The 21459-nt window shown below is 51.0% G+C and overlaps 12 protein-coding genes across 12 annotated transcripts; 3 read left to right on the top strand and 9 right to left on the bottom strand.

Moving 5' to 3' along the window:
• Positions 1-45: 45 nt before the first annotated feature.
• ACHE_11345S (uncharacterized protein) lies at positions 46-801 on the bottom strand (the record flags this gene model as incomplete). The annotated part of the gene is made up of 3 exons (XM_043275904.1): positions 46-87; positions 147-390; positions 446-801. 3 exons carry the CDS (start codon positions 799-801, stop codon positions 46-48), a joined length of 642 nt encoding a protein of 213 aa, XP_043132465.1.
• A 667-nt stretch (positions 802-1468) lies between these two features.
• ACHE_11344A (uncharacterized protein) lies at positions 1469-3021 on the top strand (the record flags this gene model as incomplete). The annotated part of the gene is made up of 2 exons (XM_043275903.1): positions 1469-1651; positions 1705-3021. 2 exons carry the CDS (start codon positions 1469-1471, stop codon positions 3019-3021), a joined length of 1500 nt encoding a protein of 499 aa, XP_043132464.1.
• Positions 3022-3819: 798 nt separating this feature from the next.
• Positions 3820-5061, bottom strand: ACHE_11343S (tRNA(Thr) (cytosine(32)-N(3))-methyltransferase; the record flags this gene model as incomplete). Its single annotated transcript, XM_043275902.1, has 1 exon — positions 3820-5061. The coding sequence occupies one exon, from the start codon at positions 5059-5061 to the stop codon at positions 3820-3822; it is 1242 nt and encodes a 413-aa protein (XP_043132463.1).
• Positions 5062-5533: 472 nt separating this feature from the next.
• On the top strand, positions 5534-6244 carry ACHE_11342A (uncharacterized protein; the record flags this gene model as incomplete). The annotated part of the gene is made up of 1 exon (XM_043275901.1): positions 5534-6244. The coding sequence occupies one exon, from the start codon at positions 5534-5536 to the stop codon at positions 6242-6244; it is 711 nt and encodes a 236-aa protein (XP_043132462.1).
• Positions 6245-6578: 334 nt separating this feature from the next.
• ACHE_11341S (NudC domain-containing protein) lies at positions 6579-7299 on the bottom strand (the record flags this gene model as incomplete). Its single annotated transcript, XM_043275900.1, has 3 exons — positions 6579-6610; positions 6659-6980; positions 7060-7299. The coding sequence occupies 3 exons, from the start codon at positions 7297-7299 to the stop codon at positions 6579-6581; spliced, it is 594 nt and encodes a 197-aa protein (XP_043132461.1).
• Positions 7300-7788: 489 nt separating this feature from the next.
• On the bottom strand, positions 7789-10287 carry ACHE_11340S (uncharacterized protein; the record flags this gene model as incomplete). Its single annotated transcript, XM_043275899.1, has 1 exon — positions 7789-10287. One exon carries the CDS (start codon positions 10285-10287, stop codon positions 7789-7791), a length of 2499 nt encoding a protein of 832 aa, XP_043132460.1.
• Positions 10288-10749: 462 nt separating this feature from the next.
• Positions 10750-12471, bottom strand: DPH2 (2-(3-amino-3-carboxypropyl)histidine synthase subunit 1/2; the record flags this gene model as incomplete). The annotated part of the gene is made up of 1 exon (XM_043275897.1): positions 10750-12471. One exon carries the CDS (start codon positions 12469-12471, stop codon positions 10750-10752), a length of 1722 nt encoding a protein of 573 aa, XP_043132459.1.
• Positions 12472-12726: 255 nt separating this feature from the next.
• Positions 12727-13856, bottom strand: ACHE_11338S (maleylacetate reductase; the record flags this gene model as incomplete). The annotated part of the gene is made up of 2 exons (XM_043275896.1): positions 12727-13274; positions 13331-13856. 2 exons carry the CDS (start codon positions 13854-13856, stop codon positions 12727-12729), a joined length of 1074 nt encoding a protein of 357 aa, XP_043132458.1.
• Positions 13857-14262: 406 nt separating this feature from the next.
• Positions 14263-15611, bottom strand: JIP5 (WD repeat-containing protein jip5; the record flags this gene model as incomplete). The annotated part of the gene is made up of 2 exons (XM_043275895.1): positions 14263-15154; positions 15250-15611. 2 exons carry the CDS (start codon positions 15609-15611, stop codon positions 14263-14265), a joined length of 1254 nt encoding a protein of 417 aa, XP_043132457.1.
• Positions 15612-15889: 278 nt separating this feature from the next.
• ACHE_11336S (glycoside hydrolase family 7 protein) lies at positions 15890-17360 on the bottom strand (the record flags this gene model as incomplete). The annotated part of the gene is made up of 3 exons (XM_043275894.1): positions 15890-16657; positions 16711-17094; positions 17148-17360. The coding sequence occupies 3 exons, from the start codon at positions 17358-17360 to the stop codon at positions 15890-15892; spliced, it is 1365 nt and encodes a 454-aa protein (XP_043132456.1).
• Positions 17361-18689: 1329 nt separating this feature from the next.
• ACHE_11335A (alpha/beta hydrolase) lies at positions 18690-19983 on the top strand (the record flags this gene model as incomplete). The annotated part of the gene is made up of 2 exons (XM_043275893.1): positions 18690-19099; positions 19158-19983. 2 exons carry the CDS (start codon positions 18690-18692, stop codon positions 19981-19983), a joined length of 1236 nt encoding a protein of 411 aa, XP_043132455.1.
• A 251-nt stretch (positions 19984-20234) lies between these two features.
• On the bottom strand, positions 20235-20515 carry ACHE_11334S (uncharacterized protein; the record flags this gene model as incomplete). Its single annotated transcript, XM_043275892.1, has 2 exons — positions 20235-20436; positions 20487-20515. The coding sequence occupies 2 exons, from the start codon at positions 20513-20515 to the stop codon at positions 20235-20237; spliced, it is 231 nt and encodes a 76-aa protein (XP_043132454.1).
• Positions 20516-21459: the final 944 nt, after the last annotated feature.

Raw genomic sequence — 21459 nt, 5'->3', positions numbered from 1 at the left:
GTTCAGTCGGGTATCTTAAACAGTATACGAATCGTCATTATGGGCCTAATACTCCTTTTCGAAGAGTTTCTGGATAGGTTTCGCGGCCTGGAGCATATCACGTTAGCAACGCTCGACAAAGGATAGGTCCATAAGGTAATACGCACATCGATAAACCGCTCCAGATCCTGGTCCAAGCTAGCCAGGTCGTCTTTGCGCTTCTTGTTCTCTGCGATCAGAGCCTGCTTGCGCTTCAGCAGCTCTTGTCGAGCTTGTTCGAGCTTCTCCCGTTCGGCATGTTCGTGGTTAATGCGTGCGATCATGAGCTCATGTTCGTTGGATTCTTTGTGTTCGGGGTACAGGGCCAGAAACTCTTCGACGGGGATCAAGGGCAGCGAGAGGTATTTGTGACTAGACCTTGTTAGCAAATTCAATCCGTAGCACGTTTCAGCGTCCATCCACATACTCGTAGGATTCGCAAGCTGCAATCTCCCCCGTCAAGTGTCTCTGCTCATAGTACAGATTCTGTAGCTGGAGGTGTAACCGATCAATCTCCTGGCGCGCCTCTGCTGTCGATTGTTTCGTGTCGCGAACCCGGAAGATGGCGTCTCGATTCTGACCCCGGAGCTGGGCTAGTACGGCGAATAATTGTTTTTGTTGTCTAGAGACTGCGAGAGCTGGGTTCTCAGAAGATTCAGGCGGCGAGACATCCGCCGTGGGATTGAGCAAGGACAGCAGCTTCTTGCATTGTTCCTGGGTTTCGGCGCTGGTCTGCAACACGGGCAACAAGGACGAATCGGTGACGATCTCGCTAATCGCCATTGTCGCGAAGGAGAAGAGAAAGGAAAAGAAGACGGCGACAAGGAAAGGCGACAATCCGAGGCAAAAAAAACAAAGTTGACGTTATCCGAACGGAGAAGAACTGGTGGGAGCGCGACGGAGAAAAAAAAAAAAAAGAGCCAACAACGTGGAGAGAATGGAAGGCGCTGAATGGACTGTTCTGTGTAGGAACAAGATTGACGGATTCTCGAATAAGAACCGGATGTGGGAGCAGGTGAGGTTATATTATGTAGTGGCTACTCCATACTGTTGCAGTGAGCGACTTGACCTCCGATCTTTTCCCCTCCTCCAGCCTTCTATTCTCTCTCTTTTCTCACTATCTTTTAATTCTTACTTCTTTCCCTCCTTCAGCCCTGCAGTTCGCCTGCAAAAAGTACCAATTATATTTGGTCTTCCTTGCTCGTTGTTTGTTCTCTTTCTCTCCTTGCTTCGTATTCTTTCTTTCTTCTACCCCGGAATACCACACTACTTCCACCGTCCTTCTCTTGCCGCTGGGGTCCCCGACACCCAACCGACGACCGCCCGAACTCAACAAAACGGCCGGTACATATATACAACACCCACTGTACAGCGTTTATACTACAAAATATCGAAAGGAATGCGAATCACATAAGCCGAGTCAGTCAAACGAACAGGAAACCCAATCAGAATGGCTTGCTCCGCGCAGTCCATGACCATCGAGTCGTACCCCGATATCGCCGATGTCGCCGCCTCCTCTTCGGCCACTCCTCAAGAGGAGACCTCGTTGCTACGGGACCGTAGACGCCGGCATTCCTTTCACAATGCCAGGAAGAACTCCTGCGATTATGACGGGGATGCGGTTTACCTGAGGGTGAGTCTTGCCAAATTTTTGCCATCCGGTGAGGCGATTCTAACCTGACTTAGGTCGAACTCTTCCTCGCCGAGTTGGAACGCCGGATGCACTGGATCGAACAATATCGGAAGTCACACATGGTTCAGATTGATGCCAGTCTCCGCAGGGGTTATGCGACGCTCGAGGCTGTTAGGGATTCTTGTTCCTATGCTTCCGGAGAACTTATGGGCAGCGGCAAAAAGAGAGCCAAGATCCTGGTCGAGACTCTCGAGGGCCGCTACAATGAAGCCCTGGCGACAAAAGAGACACTGGAGCAAAAGGCCCAGGCAGGCGTTCGTCTCATGGAGTCGTTCTTGTCCGAACTGGAATCGCGAGCCCATGCGGTCCGGGATCGTGGTATCTATGGTGCTATCGATGACGGCTGGAAGGCAATGGACACGAAGTTGGGTGAAGTGGTCGATGAAGGGATGGAACGGGCTCGACGAGCGAAGGATGCTATGCGAGAGAGCATCGATCGTGCTATCGAACTGGCGCAGCAGAAACGATTGATCGCCTACGCCGATTTGCCTCACCCGTGGCGCATCAACCCGCATATCCTCCAGGGTTATCGATTTAATTCCTCCAAGGTGGAATGCTTGACATCAGTTTTCAGCTTTTCGAATGAAATGGTCAACATTTGGTCGCACCTCATCGGTCTGTTCATCGTTCTGTCGGTGGCGTTCTACTTCTATCCTCTGAACCCCAACTTCCACTTGAGCACCAAAACCGACGTGACCATCGCCGCCGTCTTCTTCTTTGCGGCATGCAAGTGCCTAGTCTGCAGTACCCTCTGGCACACTATGAACAGCATTGCCAACCAACCGCTCATGGAGCGATTCGCCTGTGTGGACTACACCGGGATTTCCATGCTGGTGGCGGCGTCGATCGTGACCACGGAATACACGGCTTTTTACTGTGAGCCCATCTCCCGGTGGACATACATAATTCTTACTATGTGCCTTGGTGTTGGTGGTGTCGTTCTTCCCTGGCACCCGACATTCAATCGAGCAGATCTCGCTTGGGCTCGCGTGGCATTCTACGTCACCCTTGCTCTGACCGGCTTTGCTCCTTTGGCGCAATTGACGTACACCAGAGGCTTTGCCTGGTGCTTATATTTCTACGCCCCGGTCGTAAAGAGCATCCTAGTCTACTTCGCCGGTGCCTGCATCTATGCCTCACAAGTCCCGGAACGCTGGCGTCCTGGTTTGTTCGACTATGTGGGCGGCAGCCATAACATCTGGCATTTTGCAGTGCTCGGTGGAATCCTGTTCCACTACTGTGCGATGCAGGACCTCTTCGCTCATGCCTTTGTGAGAGCCAAGGGAGAATGCCCCAACCTGACCTCGTAAGGTGGGTTTGTCAATACATTATTGCATATGACCGACTATGAGTGAAGATATATGAACCAAAAGTATTGGAGTCTTGCTAGGTAAGGATCATCAGGTCGTATTCTCTGTCCTGACCTTTTCTGTCACGATCTTTCCTCTTCTTCCTCTTCCTCTTTTCTTCAATTCTTGCATGGATGGAGTATCATGGCATTTGCTTTCTTAGACTTTCGTTTGCTGCTTTAGACATCCAAGTCTTGTTGTCAATTCAGCTCGGGGATAGACCTGTGCATAGAGCAGCTTTCTTTTCTTTTCTTCTTTTCTTTTCTTCTTCTTTTCTTCTTTTCTTCACTTTTTCTTTCATTCTTCCTCTTCCTTTCTTCATTTTTCTCTTTCAATCTTACCCTTTCTTTCATATACTTTCTTTGCCATTTGCCAGTACATACGCATGGTCGGAATGTAGCTACGTTTTCTTGGAACTTACTTCCTGCAAATAATACGGTTTTGATATAACATGCCAGTCCTCGTGGAGAGTGTAGTATTGAGCAACGGTCTATTCTATTCTTATGCACGTACTTCAAAAAGTGCTGACTGCTTCAATTCGTAGGTCAGCATGCGCATCGAATCCAGTTCGTAGTAGCGCCAATGTATCCAAAACGGCAAGTATAAGGGCCGGGGTAAGGGCTTTGGTCGAGCGCCCCGTGTTGGTCTATATGTTCTTGATTCGATGGCCAGCGGATGGCGTCCAAGCCCTGACATCGCCAAATGGTCTTTTGGGTATCACAATGGTATATGCTTTTCAATGAATTTGTATGACCACAATCACGCCTCCTTCTTGTCCTCGACCGCCGCTTCACGCTTCCGGAAATGGCCCTGCATCCAGCAACGGTACATTTTGAGCTTTCGGTTCCGATTCACAATCAATCGGCGGTCAACACCCAAGTTGAGGATCTCGAAAAGGCCATCATTCTGACCAGTGCAAATCGGCTGAGAGCCAGCATCCTCTTGCTTCTCTTCGGACTGATTCTCGTTTGGGGTAGAGTCTTCTTGTGAGGTTTCGGTTTCGGTCCCTGGCTTGGTGACTTCGTATTCGCTCTCGTCGACAAACGGAATGCCCTTTTCTGGTGTCCATTCGCTCCACATGTACTCTAATTCGGACTTTTCGAAGAAGTACACCCGCGTCCCATCTCCGCGGACGTAGAAGTTGTCTGCCAGATACCGGCCCTTCTTGAACCGCACCTGCGCCAGATCTCCCCGGCCATAGTCACGGAACAGGACTTGACCACCGGGTTTCAACACATGGTGGATGTTCCGCATAGCTTGATCCCACTGATTAGGATTGAGCGCCGAGAAGATGAAAATCAACACGACAACATCAACCGAACCCTCCGTCAACCCCGGAGGCAGCGGATTACTCTCTTCCGTCTGCACAGCAGCCACATCCCACACATCGGCAGTGATATATTTGGGATTATAATGCTCACTCTCTCTCATAACCTGCACCGCCGTCTTCGAGAAATCACACGCATGAACCCTCAGGCCCTCATTCTCATTATTCGTCACCAACGGAAATGCCGTATTCCCCGCCCCCGCCCCAACCTCCAACACCACCTTCTCTCCCGCACCAGCCCTCGTCACCTCCGCGAGCACCGGAAACTCCTGCCTCAACCACTTGCGGTCCTTGAAGAAGTTCGCCGTGTTGTTCTTGTAGAACAGGTTCCACCATTTGGCCGGGTCTGCGTTGAAGCGCCAGCGGTCGAAGTCGGAGACGGGGGATTCGCGCTGTTTGGCGTATTGAACCTCCGCGAAGGCTTTGTATTCATCGTCGGGCTCGACGTGGTCCCAGGCGTTGAATTCGAAGACATTGTCGCCTTCTTCGAGGTAGCGCGAGCCGAATTGGAAGGGGTCGGTGCGTTTGAGGTTGTTGGAGGGGTCATGGGAGCGGTGCGCGGGGATTTGGGGGGGTTCGGCGCGTTGGGCGGCGGTGGTGATGTCGGGGATATCTGTATTTGAGGGCATTTGGGGCGTGGCTTTGGGGGGTGGTGATGTAGCGGCCGGTGACATATTGGCGGTTGTATTGGTATAGGTAGACGGACGGTAAACTGGAGTGGTGAATACAGACAGTCAGTTCGATAGCGGGGATGGAAGAAAAAAAAAGTAGTTCCTGTCAGCCTCAGGCACCAATCTGGGGAATCTTATCAGCAGTGAATGCTCAGCCAATCGGAAGACAATCTGAAACGTGACTGCCTTGCCTGAGGCTCTTATTCACTGCGAAGGATTCACTCTCGATTCCTCACAGCCTCATTTCCTCTCGCTGTTTTTCTGTAATTTTCTCTTCTCGTCGATCTCACACATTCTGCGTTTCTCATTCTGACTGCCATCGGTCAGATTATCTCATTTTGTGCATGATTGAGCCCTCATCTATACTTGCATATCTACTGCGGAGCTCAGACCAGTGTCAGACCCGCATCGATCTATTATCTACTATTAAAGTGATATCCTGATCGATCTTCTACTTCAATTCTGAAACGGCAATATGGGACTCTTCAGCGGCTTTTGCTGCTGTCTCCCCCGCTCTTCTGCCCCTACTCAGGACATGGTAGAGCAAAGCCCCGCTCGGCCAGTACCTCTTCAGAGCGGACAAAATGACCAGTCCCAGGACCATACTCACAGCGGCACTCCCAATGGAATGGTCGCTTATACTGGCAATCTGAATATCAGGGACTATCAGGGATACACGCCTACCATCCCACTTCCTCGGTATACGCCTCGTCCCATGAGTATCCGGGAAAAGACCATTGAGGGGCACATGCGATCTTCTTCGCCAGAGTTGGGGGTGAGAGCAGAATCAGATACAAGTGCATCATCCGACGAAAAACAAAGATATCTCTACGAGTACGACCATCGGGACTCCCGCGACGGAGGCCTCACAGCCGACGACGTCTCCTCAGCATTCTCCTTCCAGAGCAGTTACGGTAACACCTCCACTGCGACGCGGGAGACCCCGCCTCCGCCGTATTCAGCGGGTGTCTCGCCTACGCCGTATTCAGCGGGTGTCTCGCCTACGCCGTCGAGGAGGACGACTGTGTCTGTCTCATCTGCGATGTTGCGACAGCAGCAGATGGTGAATATTGCGCAGCCGCAGCCGGTGTTTCAGCGGCCGGAATGGATGATTAGGAGTCCGAGGTGTAGTGTTGATATTGGCGAGGAGGTTGAGGTGAGGAGGTTCTCGTGGGAGAGTCGGTAGGGTTGTGGTGGGTTCGGACATATGCTTGGACTGGACATACTGCGCTTTCTTCACTGTTGTGAATGATTTATGATCGATACATACTACTAATACTAATGCTAATACTAATGACGGAATGGATATGGCATGGGATGATGTACTGCTACTATTACATATTAATGCCTAACTGGATCTTCTTGAACGCGTTTTGAAGAAAGTAGTCAAGCCGAGGATGTCAACAAGTAAAATACACTCGAAGCGATAGATATCGAGCACCGAAGCATAAGTTCACAGCATGACGCGTTTCAATTCATAACCCATATCAAACAATGCAATGAATTCTAAAGTCACCCACCTACCCAATCTGCGCATTCGAAAAGTCCATTTCTATTCTCGTTAGCAAACCCTCTCCAGAATGGGAAAAGAACGACCTACCAGGATGCTCTGCCTGAAACTTCCTCAAAATATCCATCTTCTTCTGCTCCTCACTACTCGGCTTCCCCATCTCCTTCTGCCTCTGATCATACATCATTTTCTCCACCATTGCCCTCGTCTGCCCGTCCAAATCGCTCAGATTCGAGTTCTCGGGCGTGATCTTGCTCACATCGATCTTGGGTGCCGTCGTCACCACGTGCGCCCACCAGTTCATCTTGTTGACTTTGTCGAGGTGGATGGCGATTTCTTTGCCGGGTGGTGTTGGGGTGGTTTCGAGGGTCCAGGAGGATTCGTCGGTGAGGATAGGGTGGGGGAATTGGCCCTATGTTCACGTAAGGATTAACTTCTGCGCTGCGTTGCGTTGTAGTTTGGTATTTGTTAGATATAGGTGGATGGCGCACCTCAATAATAGCCTCCTGTCCCTTCACAGCAACCTTGATCTTATCCTTGGCCAGCACGACATCCAAATCCCTGCCCTTCAGATTCCCAGGCACAGGGATCGTAACTTCGACGTCGCGGATGGTCTGGGTCCATTTGTAGGGGAGTTGGGCTTGTTCGGCGTCTTCGCGAGCCTTGCGGTCTTTTTCTTCTTGTTCGCGGGCGGCGGTTTCGGCGGGGGCGGGGGGTTTTTCGTCAGCCATTATTGTTTGGGAATGGATGGGTAAGATCAAGGTATGTTGTGTATGTGTAGTTTTCTGTATGGTAGTGTAGTGTTGGAAAGGGAGGAAGGTGATGTCGTTCGAGTAGCTTCTGTCAGTGTGGGGCAGTTCCGCTGAATATCTAGATCACCACTACCACCACGGGATACAGCTACAGTACAGGTATCGAAGTACAATGAAAATGACATGACCTCTATTCCTAACATATAAACCGACATAACACATTTACTTCCCATATATCCACCTGATAGCCCCGGATACCTGACTCAAACAAATAAAAACCCGAACACATACATCAAGACTAAATGCTCCCTGCGCATCTAGACTCAGATCAGTATGCAGAAAGATGGCCAAGACGCCGTGAACACCACCTGGTGCAAATGGCCATATGCACTCCTTAAACAAACATGATAGTGAAATTGAAAAATGTGAAAGAAAATGCTGGAAAAATGCGAAAAATCAAGGACAAGATCAACCCGACAGTCCAATATCCTCAACCTGCTCCACGGATACCCCAGGCTGTTCCTGCTCAATCGCATCGAAGAATTGCCCTGCAAACTCGGCGATCTCATTTGCAATTTTATCTTCGAGGATCCCCTCCAACGCTCGCATGTCCTTCTTCCACTTCCGCTCCTGTCGTGCCTTTTCCTCGACTCGTCGTTGACACGTCCCGTCTCGCTCGTAGATCCGGGCGCAGTTCGGACAGAGATAGTTTGACTCGCAGTACGAGCAGTTACAGGGTGGATTCCGCGAGATGCAGTCTTGGCACACGTTGACTGAGCAAGATGTGCATTCGAAGAGGAGGCTACCGCAGCGTTGCCGTTGGTCGCCTACCGCGCGGTGCTGGGGGCAGAAGAATGACTGACATCCCTGCCATTTTGGTGGCTCCATCGGTGAGTCGCAATACAGTGATGAGGGTGACGAAGAGCGAGATCCGTTCGAGTTTGAGGCTGAGAAGCTCCTTGAGCCGCGTCGTACAAGCTCGTCAGATTCGGTAGGATCTGTATGCTGGAATAGAGGAGTGTTCGCTTCAGTCAGATTATCGCCCGGCTGATCATCCGTGAAGCTGCTCGTGGTCGAGTCAACCAAGCGCTGTGGTCGATACGGAAGGTCGAATGCAGAACTGGAACTTTCTTGCGGAATATGATCAAAAGAGCCGGTGCCATCATGTTCTTGAATGGCCAGCTTCTCCAAAGCAAGATCGCGATACCCACATATCCGCAGACGCAGTCCCCGGAGGTCATGTTCAATGCACAACGGCTTCGAGCACGTCTTGCAATGGACCTTCCACTGGGGAGAATCATAGCATTCCTGACACAGATTGCGCGGACAGGGCGAGATCTTCCGATCCGGTGGGCCCAATAACCATTTCATCATGGCGATGTGCCCCGTTTCGAGCGAGTAATCCGGTTTCTTTGGATCGCCGTAGGCGTATTTCGGAAACGTCTTGCTGAATTCATTGGTCGAATATTCAACATCCTCCCAGCCCTGTCCCCGGGGCAGAGGAACAGCGCGCACCTGATCAACTTCCCGATTGGGAGTGCCAATGCTGATCCCACCGCCTCCGGAGAAGATGGGTTCCGTGCAACACCAATGGAACTTGAGTGCGGGATACGAGCTGGGCTGGTTCGAGATGTAGGCGGCATGTTGCGCAGGGTCCTGCATGGAACACGGCGAGACAGTCGCTCCCGGTGCCCACCAGAATGGCTGAGGAGCATCATCTACAGATGCCGATGACCGGGATACGCGATGGACATAAGGCCTCTCGTATGCACAGCTTGCACAGAGAGTCTTTCGACACCCAATACAGTGCATCAGGATGCTGCATTGCTCACACCGCTCCGGAATTACCTCCAAGCAATTGTCACACCGAATGTTCTCAACGAAGCGTGTGTGGCTTTGACGAAGATGGGCAGGCAAGGTCTTGCCCTCACCCGGATCACCTCCTTCCCCGGTCCCCAAAGCTTCGCCAAATGCCCCAGTCTCGCTGTGCTCCCATAACTTTCCATCCTGCTTTGAAGACCGGCTTCCCTGGTCCACAGGGCCGATCCAGTTCTTGGATCGCCAGAGCCGGTCAAATACCACCCAGACCTCTGCAGACCCCTGGGGAACTCTCATTTGGACATATCCCCGTCGTCGGAAGCACCGTCCTGCGGGGGTAGAACACCAAGCCGTATCCGTCCAGATGCCCAACTTGTGACAGAGAGTCACCAGCTCATGAGTTGGTTCTGAGTCCGAATCCTTCCTTTGCAGAGAGGACGTAAGATATGGTCTCCGTCGATGATGACGGCAACGATAGGTGTAGAGACTCTTAAGGGCAAGCGGCTTCGTAGCAGGTGAACTACCAATATTCCGTGCCATGTCCACATCGTATTGTAACCCAAACATGGTCAGATACGGAACAATATGGTACTTCAGCGAAACATTCTTGCACCCCCGAACGGATAGATGCTCCAGCGTCTCTCGTCGTGAATGCAAGACCGTCGAGATAAGTATCTGACCCGAAACAGCCGTATTATCCAGCTCCAAGCTCCGCAGACACGGACTGCACGGGATGGCCACCGTCATCAACAACTGATCGAGGGCATACGGACGTGACTGGCGTTGACTCTCTGGATCTAGATGGCCGGGGAGGACGACTCGGACAGGCGGCGGCGGCGTGCCAGATGGGTAGTATAAGCGGAACGAGAGGTATTTCCATGCTGTTGGGTAGGATTTGAGGAAGTTTCGTAAGTATCGTGAGGTATGGTAGAGCTGCAAGATGGAATCCGTAGGAGACTGAAGTAAAAGAGATTCGAGAATGGGAGCATGCGTGGTGATCACTCGTTCGAAGGTCGATAGAGATCGCTGAGCCGGAACCGCCGATTGTCCCAGGGCGGTTTCCACCAGGCCCCGTTGTTTATCTTCCACCATGATGCTGCTGTACGACTGTAACGTGTGTGCAGATGCCGGGTTGTAAACGATAGACATTATCTTCTTGTCTCAAGCTGACAGTCGAAAAAGTGACGCGAAAGCGCGAGCACGGCGGAGAATGCGGGAGACGCAGGACATCATAAGAAAGGAAAAAGGGAAAGGAGAAGAAAAGATACGCAAGGAGGGGCGTGTCTTCCTTTTACTTTCTTCCTTATAAGCAGGCGATGGGCGACATGGAGACAGCCATCCTGAGTTGTTGTTGGACGGTGTGTGAAAGGAAGAGAGCGTGCCTTGTTGTGGTGTGCCAACTCAACGAGCGTATCATGTGATATGTTGCTTTTGCTGCCAGACAAACAAAGAAATTCTTAGGAAAGAAGATCAGGATTCAATTATTCAATTAAACAGTGGCCCCTACATTCAAGTCCTTTTGTCCATGTGGCTTCAATTATTAGGATATCATACACCCTGCGGAACACTCCTATACAAGTAGCAGTACACTATACATACAGGATGCTAAAGTCAATGCTTGTCTATTGATTCTCCCACGGTGTATCCCCTTGCAATACCCTTGCGCCCTTCCACCACAAGTGTGCTATCCCGATCATTCTCCTCCTCGTCGTCATACCGGATGTCGAAATCGCTGCCCAATCCCTTCCACGTCCGCTGAGATCGTAGAAATTCCGCCCCTGGAGAAACGGTCCCGCCGATCATGGCAAGATCGCCTTTGGCCCGTCTGGCTAAAGCCCGGGCAACATTCGGTCCACTACTCGCCGCCGCAGCATCAAGCTGGGCAGAAACGCGGGGTGCAGAATCCCGCATCGGACGTGAGTGCGAGACAAGTTTGCCAGTACGCAAGTCAAATTCTGGAGGTGCGGATTCGAAGTCTGAGTCCTCTTCTTCCTCATCCTCATCGTAGTCGTTGTCGCCGTCAGCCGCACCGTCAGTTTCCGATGAAAAAGTTTCAGCCGGTTTATCAAGGACGGCTTGAAAATCGCTCTGCCATGCTCCCGTCCAGACCCGCTCCGTATCCCCTTGGAGCGTCAGTTCTAACTCAAACGGGGTGATAACCGGTTTCCAGAAATCTTTGCTGTCCACCAGGGAGCTCTCCCAGCAGCCGATGACCACCCAACCGCCAATCTCGCTGAAATTAGCGACTTTAGCCGCGTTCAACTTTCCAACCACGAACATGTAGCTCTTCTTGCCCGCATCCGCAATCTTCTGCTTAACATGTTCCACGATGTGAAGATAGTTCTTAACACTCAGGGTGTTGATCAAGATACCGAAGATAGGGACGGTGTTTAGCGAGGTCAAGATGGCGTACCGTCGCCGCAAGGCGGCAGCTGTCGATGCCTCTAGTGGCTTCACATCATCCTCTTCCTTCTCCGCCTTGTCCGTGGGATAGATATGGATCGCAGTAACGCGAGATGCAAGGGTCATAAGAAGGGCTGTCGGAGGATCAGAAATATGGAATAGCTGCCATTCTGACAACGAATCGGGGCTTTCGCGGACAGACTCAGGCACGGATCGATTGGGAATAGCAGAAGATGGGTGGTGAACGATCTCCGTAGCAAACAAGTCTGTATATCCCTCCTTCGTCAGTCGAACATACAAGTTGGGGACGTGGTCCGCATAAGTCACATCCGCCGCCAGGATCACTTTCGTAGATGGGTCTGGGTAGGTAGCCTTGAAGGCACGAACCACTGGCTCGATGGGCAGTGGCTTATGTGTGAAAACATAAATGACAGGCAATCGGGCCGTTGGAGACAAGCAAGACCGTCCATAGTGTACCACCACGTCCGCATTCACATGTTCCGCAGCCACTTCGTCGACACAGCAGGTTCCGTAGGAAGTATCAGCCAGGATGTACAGTTTTGGCGTCTCGTCCGCTGGATCCTCCACCTGAAGACCGGTTACAGACTGCGCCAGATCCCCATTCTCCGTTCCGTTTGAGTGACCGTTTGCGCCGTCGCTGGTAGTCGTTGTCGCAGGGTTCAGTCCCCGACTGAGTAGTTGGAATACCCGCGGAGCATCTGGTAGCATGTCATCGGGAAATTGTAGAGCAACTCGCTTGTACCGGGCCTGGCGAATCTCTTTCAATGTGCGCTCGATATCGTACGTGATGCAGAGCTCTTCGTCGGACGCGATGCGCTGGGGATCGTGGGAGACGACGGGCTTAGTGGCTTCGAGGATTCGATCATCGGGGGTGGACAGCACTGGTGCTGCCTCCATTTCTGCGCCCATAGTCAATTAAAATGATTAGAAAGGCGCTGTGCAGCCTGCCCTCTCTCTTAAATGTTGTCTGTTGAATTGAGGAAAGACGTTGGCTGATGGAAGGAAATTTTTTTCCCCCACTTCACCCCGCCATGCGAAAGGAGCCAATGGTACGGGTTGTGATTAACAACATACAGGAGTCGACACTGCATACTTGGATATTTTAAATTTCATATTCTCTTAGACTCATTGATATATACAGAACATCCTACACTAAACTGATATCTACAGATCCGCCCGCGCTAGCTCTCCAGCCCAAACTCTCCGAATCAACTCACGGATTGGACCACGCTCAATCGGCCGGGGGTTCCAGTACGGGTTGCTCACGGCAATATCAGCAGCCTTGTCAACGTCCTCCTCTTTCATACCGAAGTCCTTGACTCCCCGCTTGACCTTCAACTTCTCCAACAAAACATTCAACCCGCGGATCGCATCACCGTTGCTTTCGGGAAGAGCATCGGCCAGCTTCTTCGTTGCCTCGGGGATGTTAGGCACATTGTACGAGATGGCATGCGGCAGCACGGCAGTGTGAGTCTCTGCGTGGGGCAGGTTGAAGCTGCCTCCAAGTGTGTGGCAGAGCTTGTGGTGGATGGACATACCCACGCTGCCTAGACAGGTTCCGCACAGCCAGGCACCGTAAAGGGCCAGGGAGCGGGCAGGTTGCGAGGATGGGTTCTCCACAATTTCGGGGAGGGAGCTGGCCAAGGCACGAGTTCCTTCAAGGGCCATCAGGTTGATAACGGGGTTGGTGTTGCGGGCGTAGAGGGCCTCGACTGGAGACACCATTAGCTAATGATGCACCTGTGGTTATAGATAGCAGTAAACATACCAGCATGAGCAATGGCATTGACACCACTCGTTGCGCTCATTCCCGTGGGCAGGGTCATGGTTAAGTCGACATCATAGATCACCGTCCCGGGAAGGATCTTGGGATCAGACTTGGTCTTCTTAACTCCATCTGCGGTCTCTCCCAGGATGGGCGTCATCTCACTTCCCGCATAAGTCGTCGGGATACAGATATGCGGCAGACCCGTGCGGAAGCTAATCGCCTTCCCCAGACCAATAGTGCTGCCACCTCCGATGGAGATGACCGAATCGGCACCCTTCTCCTGCGCAAATTTGACGGCTGTGTCTGTGACATGCGTGGGTGTGTGCATAGTCGCATCCGAGAAGATGCCTGCGATCTGGTCCTTCAGGACATTCTTGACAGTGTTGGCCTGGCTGGTCTGCTGCGGTGTCGAGAGGACCAGGGGCAGCTTGAGGCTGAGCCGGGCGATCTCATCGGGGAGTTTCTGGATAGTGCCGCTGCCGAAGATCACCCGGCCGGGGTTGGCGTTGTATTCGAAAGCGTCCATTGTGTTAAATTCAATGCGTGGTGACGAACAACAGGTGGAGGGGAGAAAGAAGACTAAATAAGACCCGGCGCTGCTTGATCATCATGAATAATCCTAATCGCGAGCCTTAAATTCATCTCTATTCTCTCTCCACATGCTCTTCCGTGGGTCTCGCCGCGGGGCTTCGAGGCTTCGGCAGTTGAGGTGAAGTTCGGATTTCCGGATATGGCGTTAATAATGAAGTTGTAGAACAGTGGAAAAATTCCGCTCACATAGAAAAGAGTAGAAATACATGATGATAGCTTCGTATATTAAAGAGCTAACTTTTGTCTATTTACTTATACACTATACTCCTTTGATATGTGCTTGGAGTCGGTAAATTTTTTCACAGCTATGCGAATCCTCCAATTTTAAGATAGGGTATCAATCAATCAAGATCATGGAATGCCATGATGTGCTGTCCTCCCGTGCGGTCCTTGCCCTTGGCCTTCTTTCGCTTCCGGCGGGACTTGTCGCCAGACCGACTCTCGCGGTCACTGTCATCACCCGAGTCGTCGTCGTCGCTACCTTCACTATCACTATCCATCATGCGCTTTGAACCGAGTTCGACATCACCAGAATCTTCATCCAAGGCTTCGTGCCAGACTTTTACCACCTGGCCACCACCGCTGACCATACGACCCTCAGCGTCAAATCCTAACCCCACAACACCTTCAGTCTCGTCGTGCATGATGGACGAGACGACCTTGTTGGCACCAATGCGGACGAACTTGATCATACCGGTGCCCACGCCAACAGCAATCATCTTGCCCTTTCCGAGGTCATCTGGGACAACGGAAATGGTTTCCAAAGTCTCACCACCCTCAGCACCACCACGCTCGACATAGATACGCTCGTCTTGGTCATCCCAGGCGCCTTTCTCCCAGAGAGTTAACACTCCGCTGGAACCGCCGATAATGACCTTTTCACCACGGCTGCTTCGACTGGCCGGCAACCCGCCAATGTATGTTGAGCTGATCAGTTCCTCCTCCTGGTCTTCGCTGCGCATCATGACTCCGCGTCGCAGATCTGTCACGGCCAACGTCGTACCTCCAGTCGTAACCCATTGCTTGCTGAAGCCTGATGTACTGGTATCCGAGGGTGGTAGAGGAGTAAGGGATGAGATGTAGTCATCGTGAGGATGATGCGATTGCTCCGGGCGTGGTGAAACAGTCGAATAGGGCTTGCGAAGGTCGTAAAGATGCAATGCGCTTGAGTCTGTAGCGAGAAGAAGGGTCTGAGGAGACAGGGCATGGACGACTGTCGGAGCATCGATAGAGCTGCAATACAGTAAATAAGAGTGTTAGTCAAACCATTGAACCACAAAATGATGCATACGAAGCATTCAAAATTCAACTGGTAAAAAGGAACTAACCCATCCTTTTCTGTAGGGATCGCAATCTTATTTTCCACGACGCCCGTCTCCGCTTTTGCAGCTTTTACCAAGCCGTCTGTCCCTGCGGAATACAATGTCTCCCCGTCAATGCCAAAACCTAAAGTTCGACAGCTGCCCTTGTGCCGTCTTGTCCTCCACATGGTGTCGATATGGCCCTTGCCATTCCGCGCCGACGAGTTAGACGCGACATTGTTGTCGTCGCTGTCGACCTCTTCGGACGGAAGTCGAAAAGTTTGCACATGGCCGGTCGAGAGTCCGACGGAGACAACAGGCTCTTTGGGATGAAGGGCCTGCGCGAATAAATCTGCAGAAAGCGGAAGTGTGCAGACCGTGTCAAACATGGCGTGGAAGTTGCAATTGTTTTTTTTCTTACTTTCGAGAGTAGCTTCGAGTCGATTGCCGTTTTAAGTGAATCCGGGCCGAGAATGTTCCGGCGCATTTGTACAGACTACAGTGCAATTGAGAACAAGAAATCCACCATACACCGTACTTGATTTTTTAAGGTTCTTAAAGAAAACAGAATGAAGAATAGAATTCAATACAGAATGCTTGATAAAGCCCCGAGCCACTGACAGAGTATCTCTTTAAACCCTCCTCAATATACACCGAGCAAACCTACTTACGACGAAGCAGAGAAGGTCGAGTTGATGACTCCGAACTTGATGCCTGAGAAAGTCACTGTGGCATCGGCGGCACTCTTCTCAACATCGCTGGGAGCGCCGGAGTCCGTAGCGCAAGTTCCACGCTTGACACCGGGGTCGCTCTCAGTAGCATTGGTCGGGTAGGAGCTGTCGAGCCAGAGCGCGTTGGCATAGTGGTCATCCCACAGACTCAGGACAAGGACCATGCCGTTGGCCATGGCGTCACCCATCTTGGAGAGACCGCCCTGCTGCGCGAAGACATTGTCGTCACCGAAAGCCTTCTTCTGGGCCGTGCAGAAATCGGAGGTGATGGAGTTGCCCGTGACACCGTCGACGTTGGAGGCAGCATTGGCAATGACCTTGCCATCCTGCACATAGAAACGCTTGATCTCTGAAAGGGAGCCGGAGTCGGTGCCATCGTCGGTGATGAACTGGGTCACCACCGTCATCTTCTTGGTGGTGTCGACGATCTTGTTCGGGCCAAAGTACGACTCGTTGCCCATACGGAAGGGGTTGAAGTCACAGCCGTCAGGATCACAGTTTCCTCCATAGCGCTGGCTAGAGTAGGTTCCGCCGCAGTTATCACCATTGCACATGGTTTGTTCGAGATTGCTGCAGGGGTGAGGCGTGACAGCAGTGGAAATCTTGTTGGCCTCCCAGATGTCCAATTCGGGGCAGCAGGAACCGTGGTTACCAGTGCCAGCGTTCTTGTCATTTTCTTGGGCCTCCCAACCTTCGACGTTGCCCTGTTTCATTTATTAGTCATGAGAAACTAGAAAAACAAGACCAGGCAACATACTTGGCCATTGATGAACTTCAGATCCCGTGGGCACTGCGAATCACAGTAGCCGGTACCATACTTGGCACCAGCCTTGTTGCCATCGTACTTGGCGAGACCACCGTCTGCATCCATGGCGCTAAAGTACAGGGCACCATTCAGACCACAAGGCAGCTGAGAGACGTCGACGTCGAAGGTGAACTCGGAGTTGGTTAAGTTGAACATCTGGTAGGTACTGTCATCTTCCATCAGGTACAGGCGCGATCCGACGTTGGAGTCTTGGACGAAGGTCAACGTCAGGGCATCGCCGTCGGAACTGATACCGTAGGTGCCCTCGTAGTCAGCTCCATCAACAGCGCAGTTTTGAGCGCAAGTCTCGTCGTCAGGGCAAAGTCTCTCGTCCCACTATATTCGTCTATTAACCACGGTTCCATCTTCCCAACATGACAGAAACTTACCGAGTTGCCAGTGTAACAGTTGTCGTAACCATCAGTCGAGTGGACCCAGCGCCAGTTGGCGTCAAGGACCACGGAGCCCTTCTGCTCCGTACAGCCATCTGCCGTACACTTCTTCCAGTTTAGGGAAGGGTGGTTCTCTTCCTTCTGCGTCCCAGCCTGCTGGGCGCTGGCAACTGCCAAAAGGGCAGAGAAAAGGAGTGCACGGTTATACATATTTTGGGAGAAATAATACAAAACAAAACAAAAATAAAAAGAAGAAGAAGAAGAAGAAGAAGAGATGGAAGTCGTTGTTATCTGACCTGCAGAATTGGTTGAATGATTCCGAAGATAGGAGAAACTGCTTTCATTTATACCTGTCCTGAACGAGATATCCTGTTCCCGTTCCATTCTACATGATACTACGACCCATTACACTCTTTGATTGACTCGTTTCAGGATGATAAAAGTATCGCTCTTTGGTCATCAGCATTGCTATCTAGCACTGATCCGATCTCTTGAACTCGATCATGCCCTGAAATCCGGGTCATGTCAATGTGTTCTAATTGGGCTGTGTGAGTAGAGCTTTTGCGCATTTTTAATATAAGGTACGGACAGCGTTCCGAGCCATTTGGTTAATTGGACGCCGGATAAATATGACGGTTTCCTTAATATTGGATATGATCGATCTTAATTACTTTTCGGGGTTTGTCTCCGGGACATACTCTTGCTGCCTGAACCTGGAGTTGCTTCAGGACTTAGTCTACTCATAGTGGTGAGTAATGAAGAGCCTATATAAGATAGCATATATTCTGTTCCTGCCAGAAATTGAGGTTTACCCTATGCAAATGTGGTCCGATGGGAGTTGATTAACTTATTCCCTGCACTTATTGACCTGATATCTGCAGGGACCGCGTCAAACGGAAACGATAGATAAGATGAAGGATCGATAGATCATCTATTTCTTCTCACTGGGCCTGCAGATCCCCGGAGTCCGGGGCGACGCCGTCCATTAGGCTGAACGATTTTATATGAGGATGTCTGAAGTTGAGTGTGCGCCCTATATTAATTGTCGGATCTGGACGGTGGCAGTGGATAGATGGCTTCCGAGAGCATTTCTTTGGCCCTCCGGGGCAGGGATGTAGTTGAAGGCGTCAATTGATGTTATGAATTGAGTTTGTACAAAGCTAGAAAAGCTTTGTATTATTTAGACAGCGATGTATCTATGATACCGCCTTGTTTCAGATATCTAGCAGCGCTTACCGCATTGGACCTTTCAGTCAAATTCATCATTAATATCATGCTCTTAGTATGATATTTGCTAGATACCTGCAGCATTTTGCTCAGACATGTTCATACGATATCTGCCATAGTTGACATTTAACCCGGATAGGAAAGATGACGTCAGTTCGGCTGGTCCCTCGGCCCGATGCTTTCTCGCCGAGGCTTTCCTCTTCCGGTCTCTCTCCTTCTCTCGATCAGTGACTGTCACCACCAATTGCTTTTTAGTTGCTTTGTATTGGATTAATTGTATATATTCTTAGAGGAAATACTGCTGTATCCATAATGCCCTGGTACAGCCAAACAGCCGATTTCCTGTCCGATTCCTTTGCGAATAATCGAGCCCAGATCCCCCTCCTGGCCGCAACTGGTGCAGCATCGTTTACTATAGGCTTTCTTCTTCGCTCGATTGGCTCAGACTCACACGCTGAAGGAAAGATCCTTCCCTCCCCGCGGACAACTGTTTTGCCCGGTCTTTCAGATGGTGAGATTCGTGCTCTTCCGTTGCCGGCCGATGTGCTTCCTGGGGCCCGTGATGTGTCGACCCCATATGGTTCAATCAGGGTCTACGAATGGGGCCCTGAAAATGGACCAAAAGTGCTTTTTGTCCATGGCATTACTACTCCATGTATCGCATTGGGTGGTGTAGCACACGCTCTAGCCGACCGGGGTTGTCGTGTCATGTTGTTTGATCTGTACGTGCCTCATCCAGAAGCCATTGAAGCTTGGTCGCTAACACAAGCCAACGACTAGGTTTGGGCGAGGTTATTCCGATTGTCCGTCAGACCTTCCTCAGGATGACCGACTATTCTCGACGCAGATCTCTCTTGCATTGAACTCTTCCCCGATTTCATGGACCGGTACCGGGTCTGGTAAATTCTGCCTCGTTGGCTATTCTCTTGGAGGCGGTATCGCTGCATCCTTTGCGTCGTTCTTCCCTCAACTTCTTTCGTCCTTGGTATTACTGGCTCCCTCTGGTTTAATCAGAGACTCTCAGATCAGTTTCCAGTCACGTCTCTTGTACTCCCGTGGACTGGTACCTGAGAAGGTTCTGGGTTTCCTTGTCGGCCGTCGGCTTCGCGCAGGTCCATTGGTTACCCCGAAGCCCAAGAGTAATGAGAAGATTGATGCTGGTGCCGCACTCACGGAAGAACTTCCCTCGACAGGCGCTGCTGGTACTCAAATACTTTCCCGAGCATACCCCCATGTTGCTGTTCCCACGGCCGTCTATTGGCAAGTTAATAACCATGCTGGCTTCGTTCATGCCTTCATGTCTAGCATGCGGTTTGGACCAATTCTACGTCAGCGACAATGGGATACATGGGCACGCTTGGGCCAGTTTCTAACAGCGCAGCGGAGTCGCTCCCCCCAAGAACAAAGCGAGCACGGCCTTACGGGCGACAAGGTGCAGATTCTATGCGGCATTGAGGATTCAATTATTGTTAAGGAGGAGCTTGCACCGGATGCAACCGATGCTCTCGAAGGGAATGTTGAGTTTAAATACTTCAACGCTGGACATGAGTTCCCCAGTACCCAATATGATGAACTAGCACAACACATTTGGGACTTATTGAATTGAACTGGAACTCCGAGATTTGGACTGTGTACATGACAGAGACCCGCTGTCACCCCTTTGTTTCCCTGGCTCTCAGAGATTGCCTTGGTTAGATATACCCGCCAAGTGACGACCATGCTGTCCTCTGGTCATTGTCACTTATACCGCGACATAAAAAAGGCTTTGTATATAGAGATCATCCCTTGCATTCTTGAGAACACCGGATTCTTCTTCAGTTGTTGGTTTTTTCTTCCTTGCAAATAGACATGTGTCTTTCATGTTTTCAGAATCTCATCCGTCCTATTAATCTGACTCGACAGGCGGGATACATGCTCAGACCGGTCATGCATCCGCGTGTGAGCAAAATACGGCTCATCTGCAGCTGATAACCTGTTTTGGCCCACGACGCCAGCGTTGCTCCTGTCTGCCTCATGGTTCGCATTTCCGTTGGGCTGGTTACCCACACCATTGGTCATCCTGAAACCGTTAGTGAATGTCTATGCATGACTGACATTCAGGCCGCATACCTTGTGTTGTTCTTTTTCTCGGCAGACATGACTGACATGACCTTCAGAGTCTGATTGATATAGCAGTCTTTGGATTGGGGGACGAGGTCTGAAGCGCAATAGGTCGAGAGGTGTTCGGTGGCAAGTATGCAATAAAGCTGGGTTATCCTTCAAGCAAAGACGATGATACTTCTGTATTGAGAGAGCTTTGTGGAATGAGGTTTAATGGTTGGTATGGATTGACCCGGCAGAGAATCCATTCCTTATATGTTTGAGGAGTGAGGAGGGCCAAGGTCAACGATGGAGAGGAGCAACAATTCTTTCCCACAAAAGCCACTGGAATAATTAGCATCAAGCAGAAGATGATCAATTTGGCACTAACCCCGAGGATCATGACGGACTACCAGCTAGGGATCCGTGACGTCCTGGTTCCACTCCCTTTCTTCGGAACCTGACAGCATGATAGCCACTATTCCCCTCACCTCCAGCCGTTGGAATAGTACTTGCAGTTGGGGAATCCGTGCTGAACTCCCTTGGCATGTGCTAACCTGGTTGAGATTGCTAAGCCTCAGTGTTCATCCGCTACCCGGAGTTCATTTTGCATCGCAGATGACAAACATAATGATCCTTAGTTCGTGATGAGTAACGCCCTAATCCGGTAAGAGGGAGCGGGACCAGATGGATCCAGTTGGAACAAGCGAATTCCGCGTCTGTTAGAGGGAAAGGCTGATATATGGAGATCGATATCATTGGAAATCACGAACATCCTCCGTTAGTGTAGCCTGTCAGGTATGAGAGCCCCCCCGTTCGGTGTGTGCTTAAGGTGATTTGGAATGGCAGTGGTCAATGGTGCGCCCCAGCCCTGTCGGTCATATTACTCATTTCGCTAAGAATGATAAGGGCAGTTGTAGCAGGGGCTGAGGCTGAAACGCTGACCTGGATAACACGTTGAGGGGTACGAAGCCTCAAATTTCCCGAGTCTAGGCCAGCAGCA

Source organism: Aspergillus chevalieri, chromosome 1 (assembly GCF_016861735.1).
Source record: "Aspergillus chevalieri M1 DNA, chromosome 1, nearly complete sequence".
In the NCBI taxonomy this organism is placed as follows: domain Eukaryota; kingdom Fungi; phylum Ascomycota; class Eurotiomycetes; order Eurotiales; family Aspergillaceae; genus Aspergillus; species Aspergillus chevalieri.
Note: the sequence above shows the minus strand (reverse complement) of the source record. Positions and strands in the feature narration are given on the sequence as shown.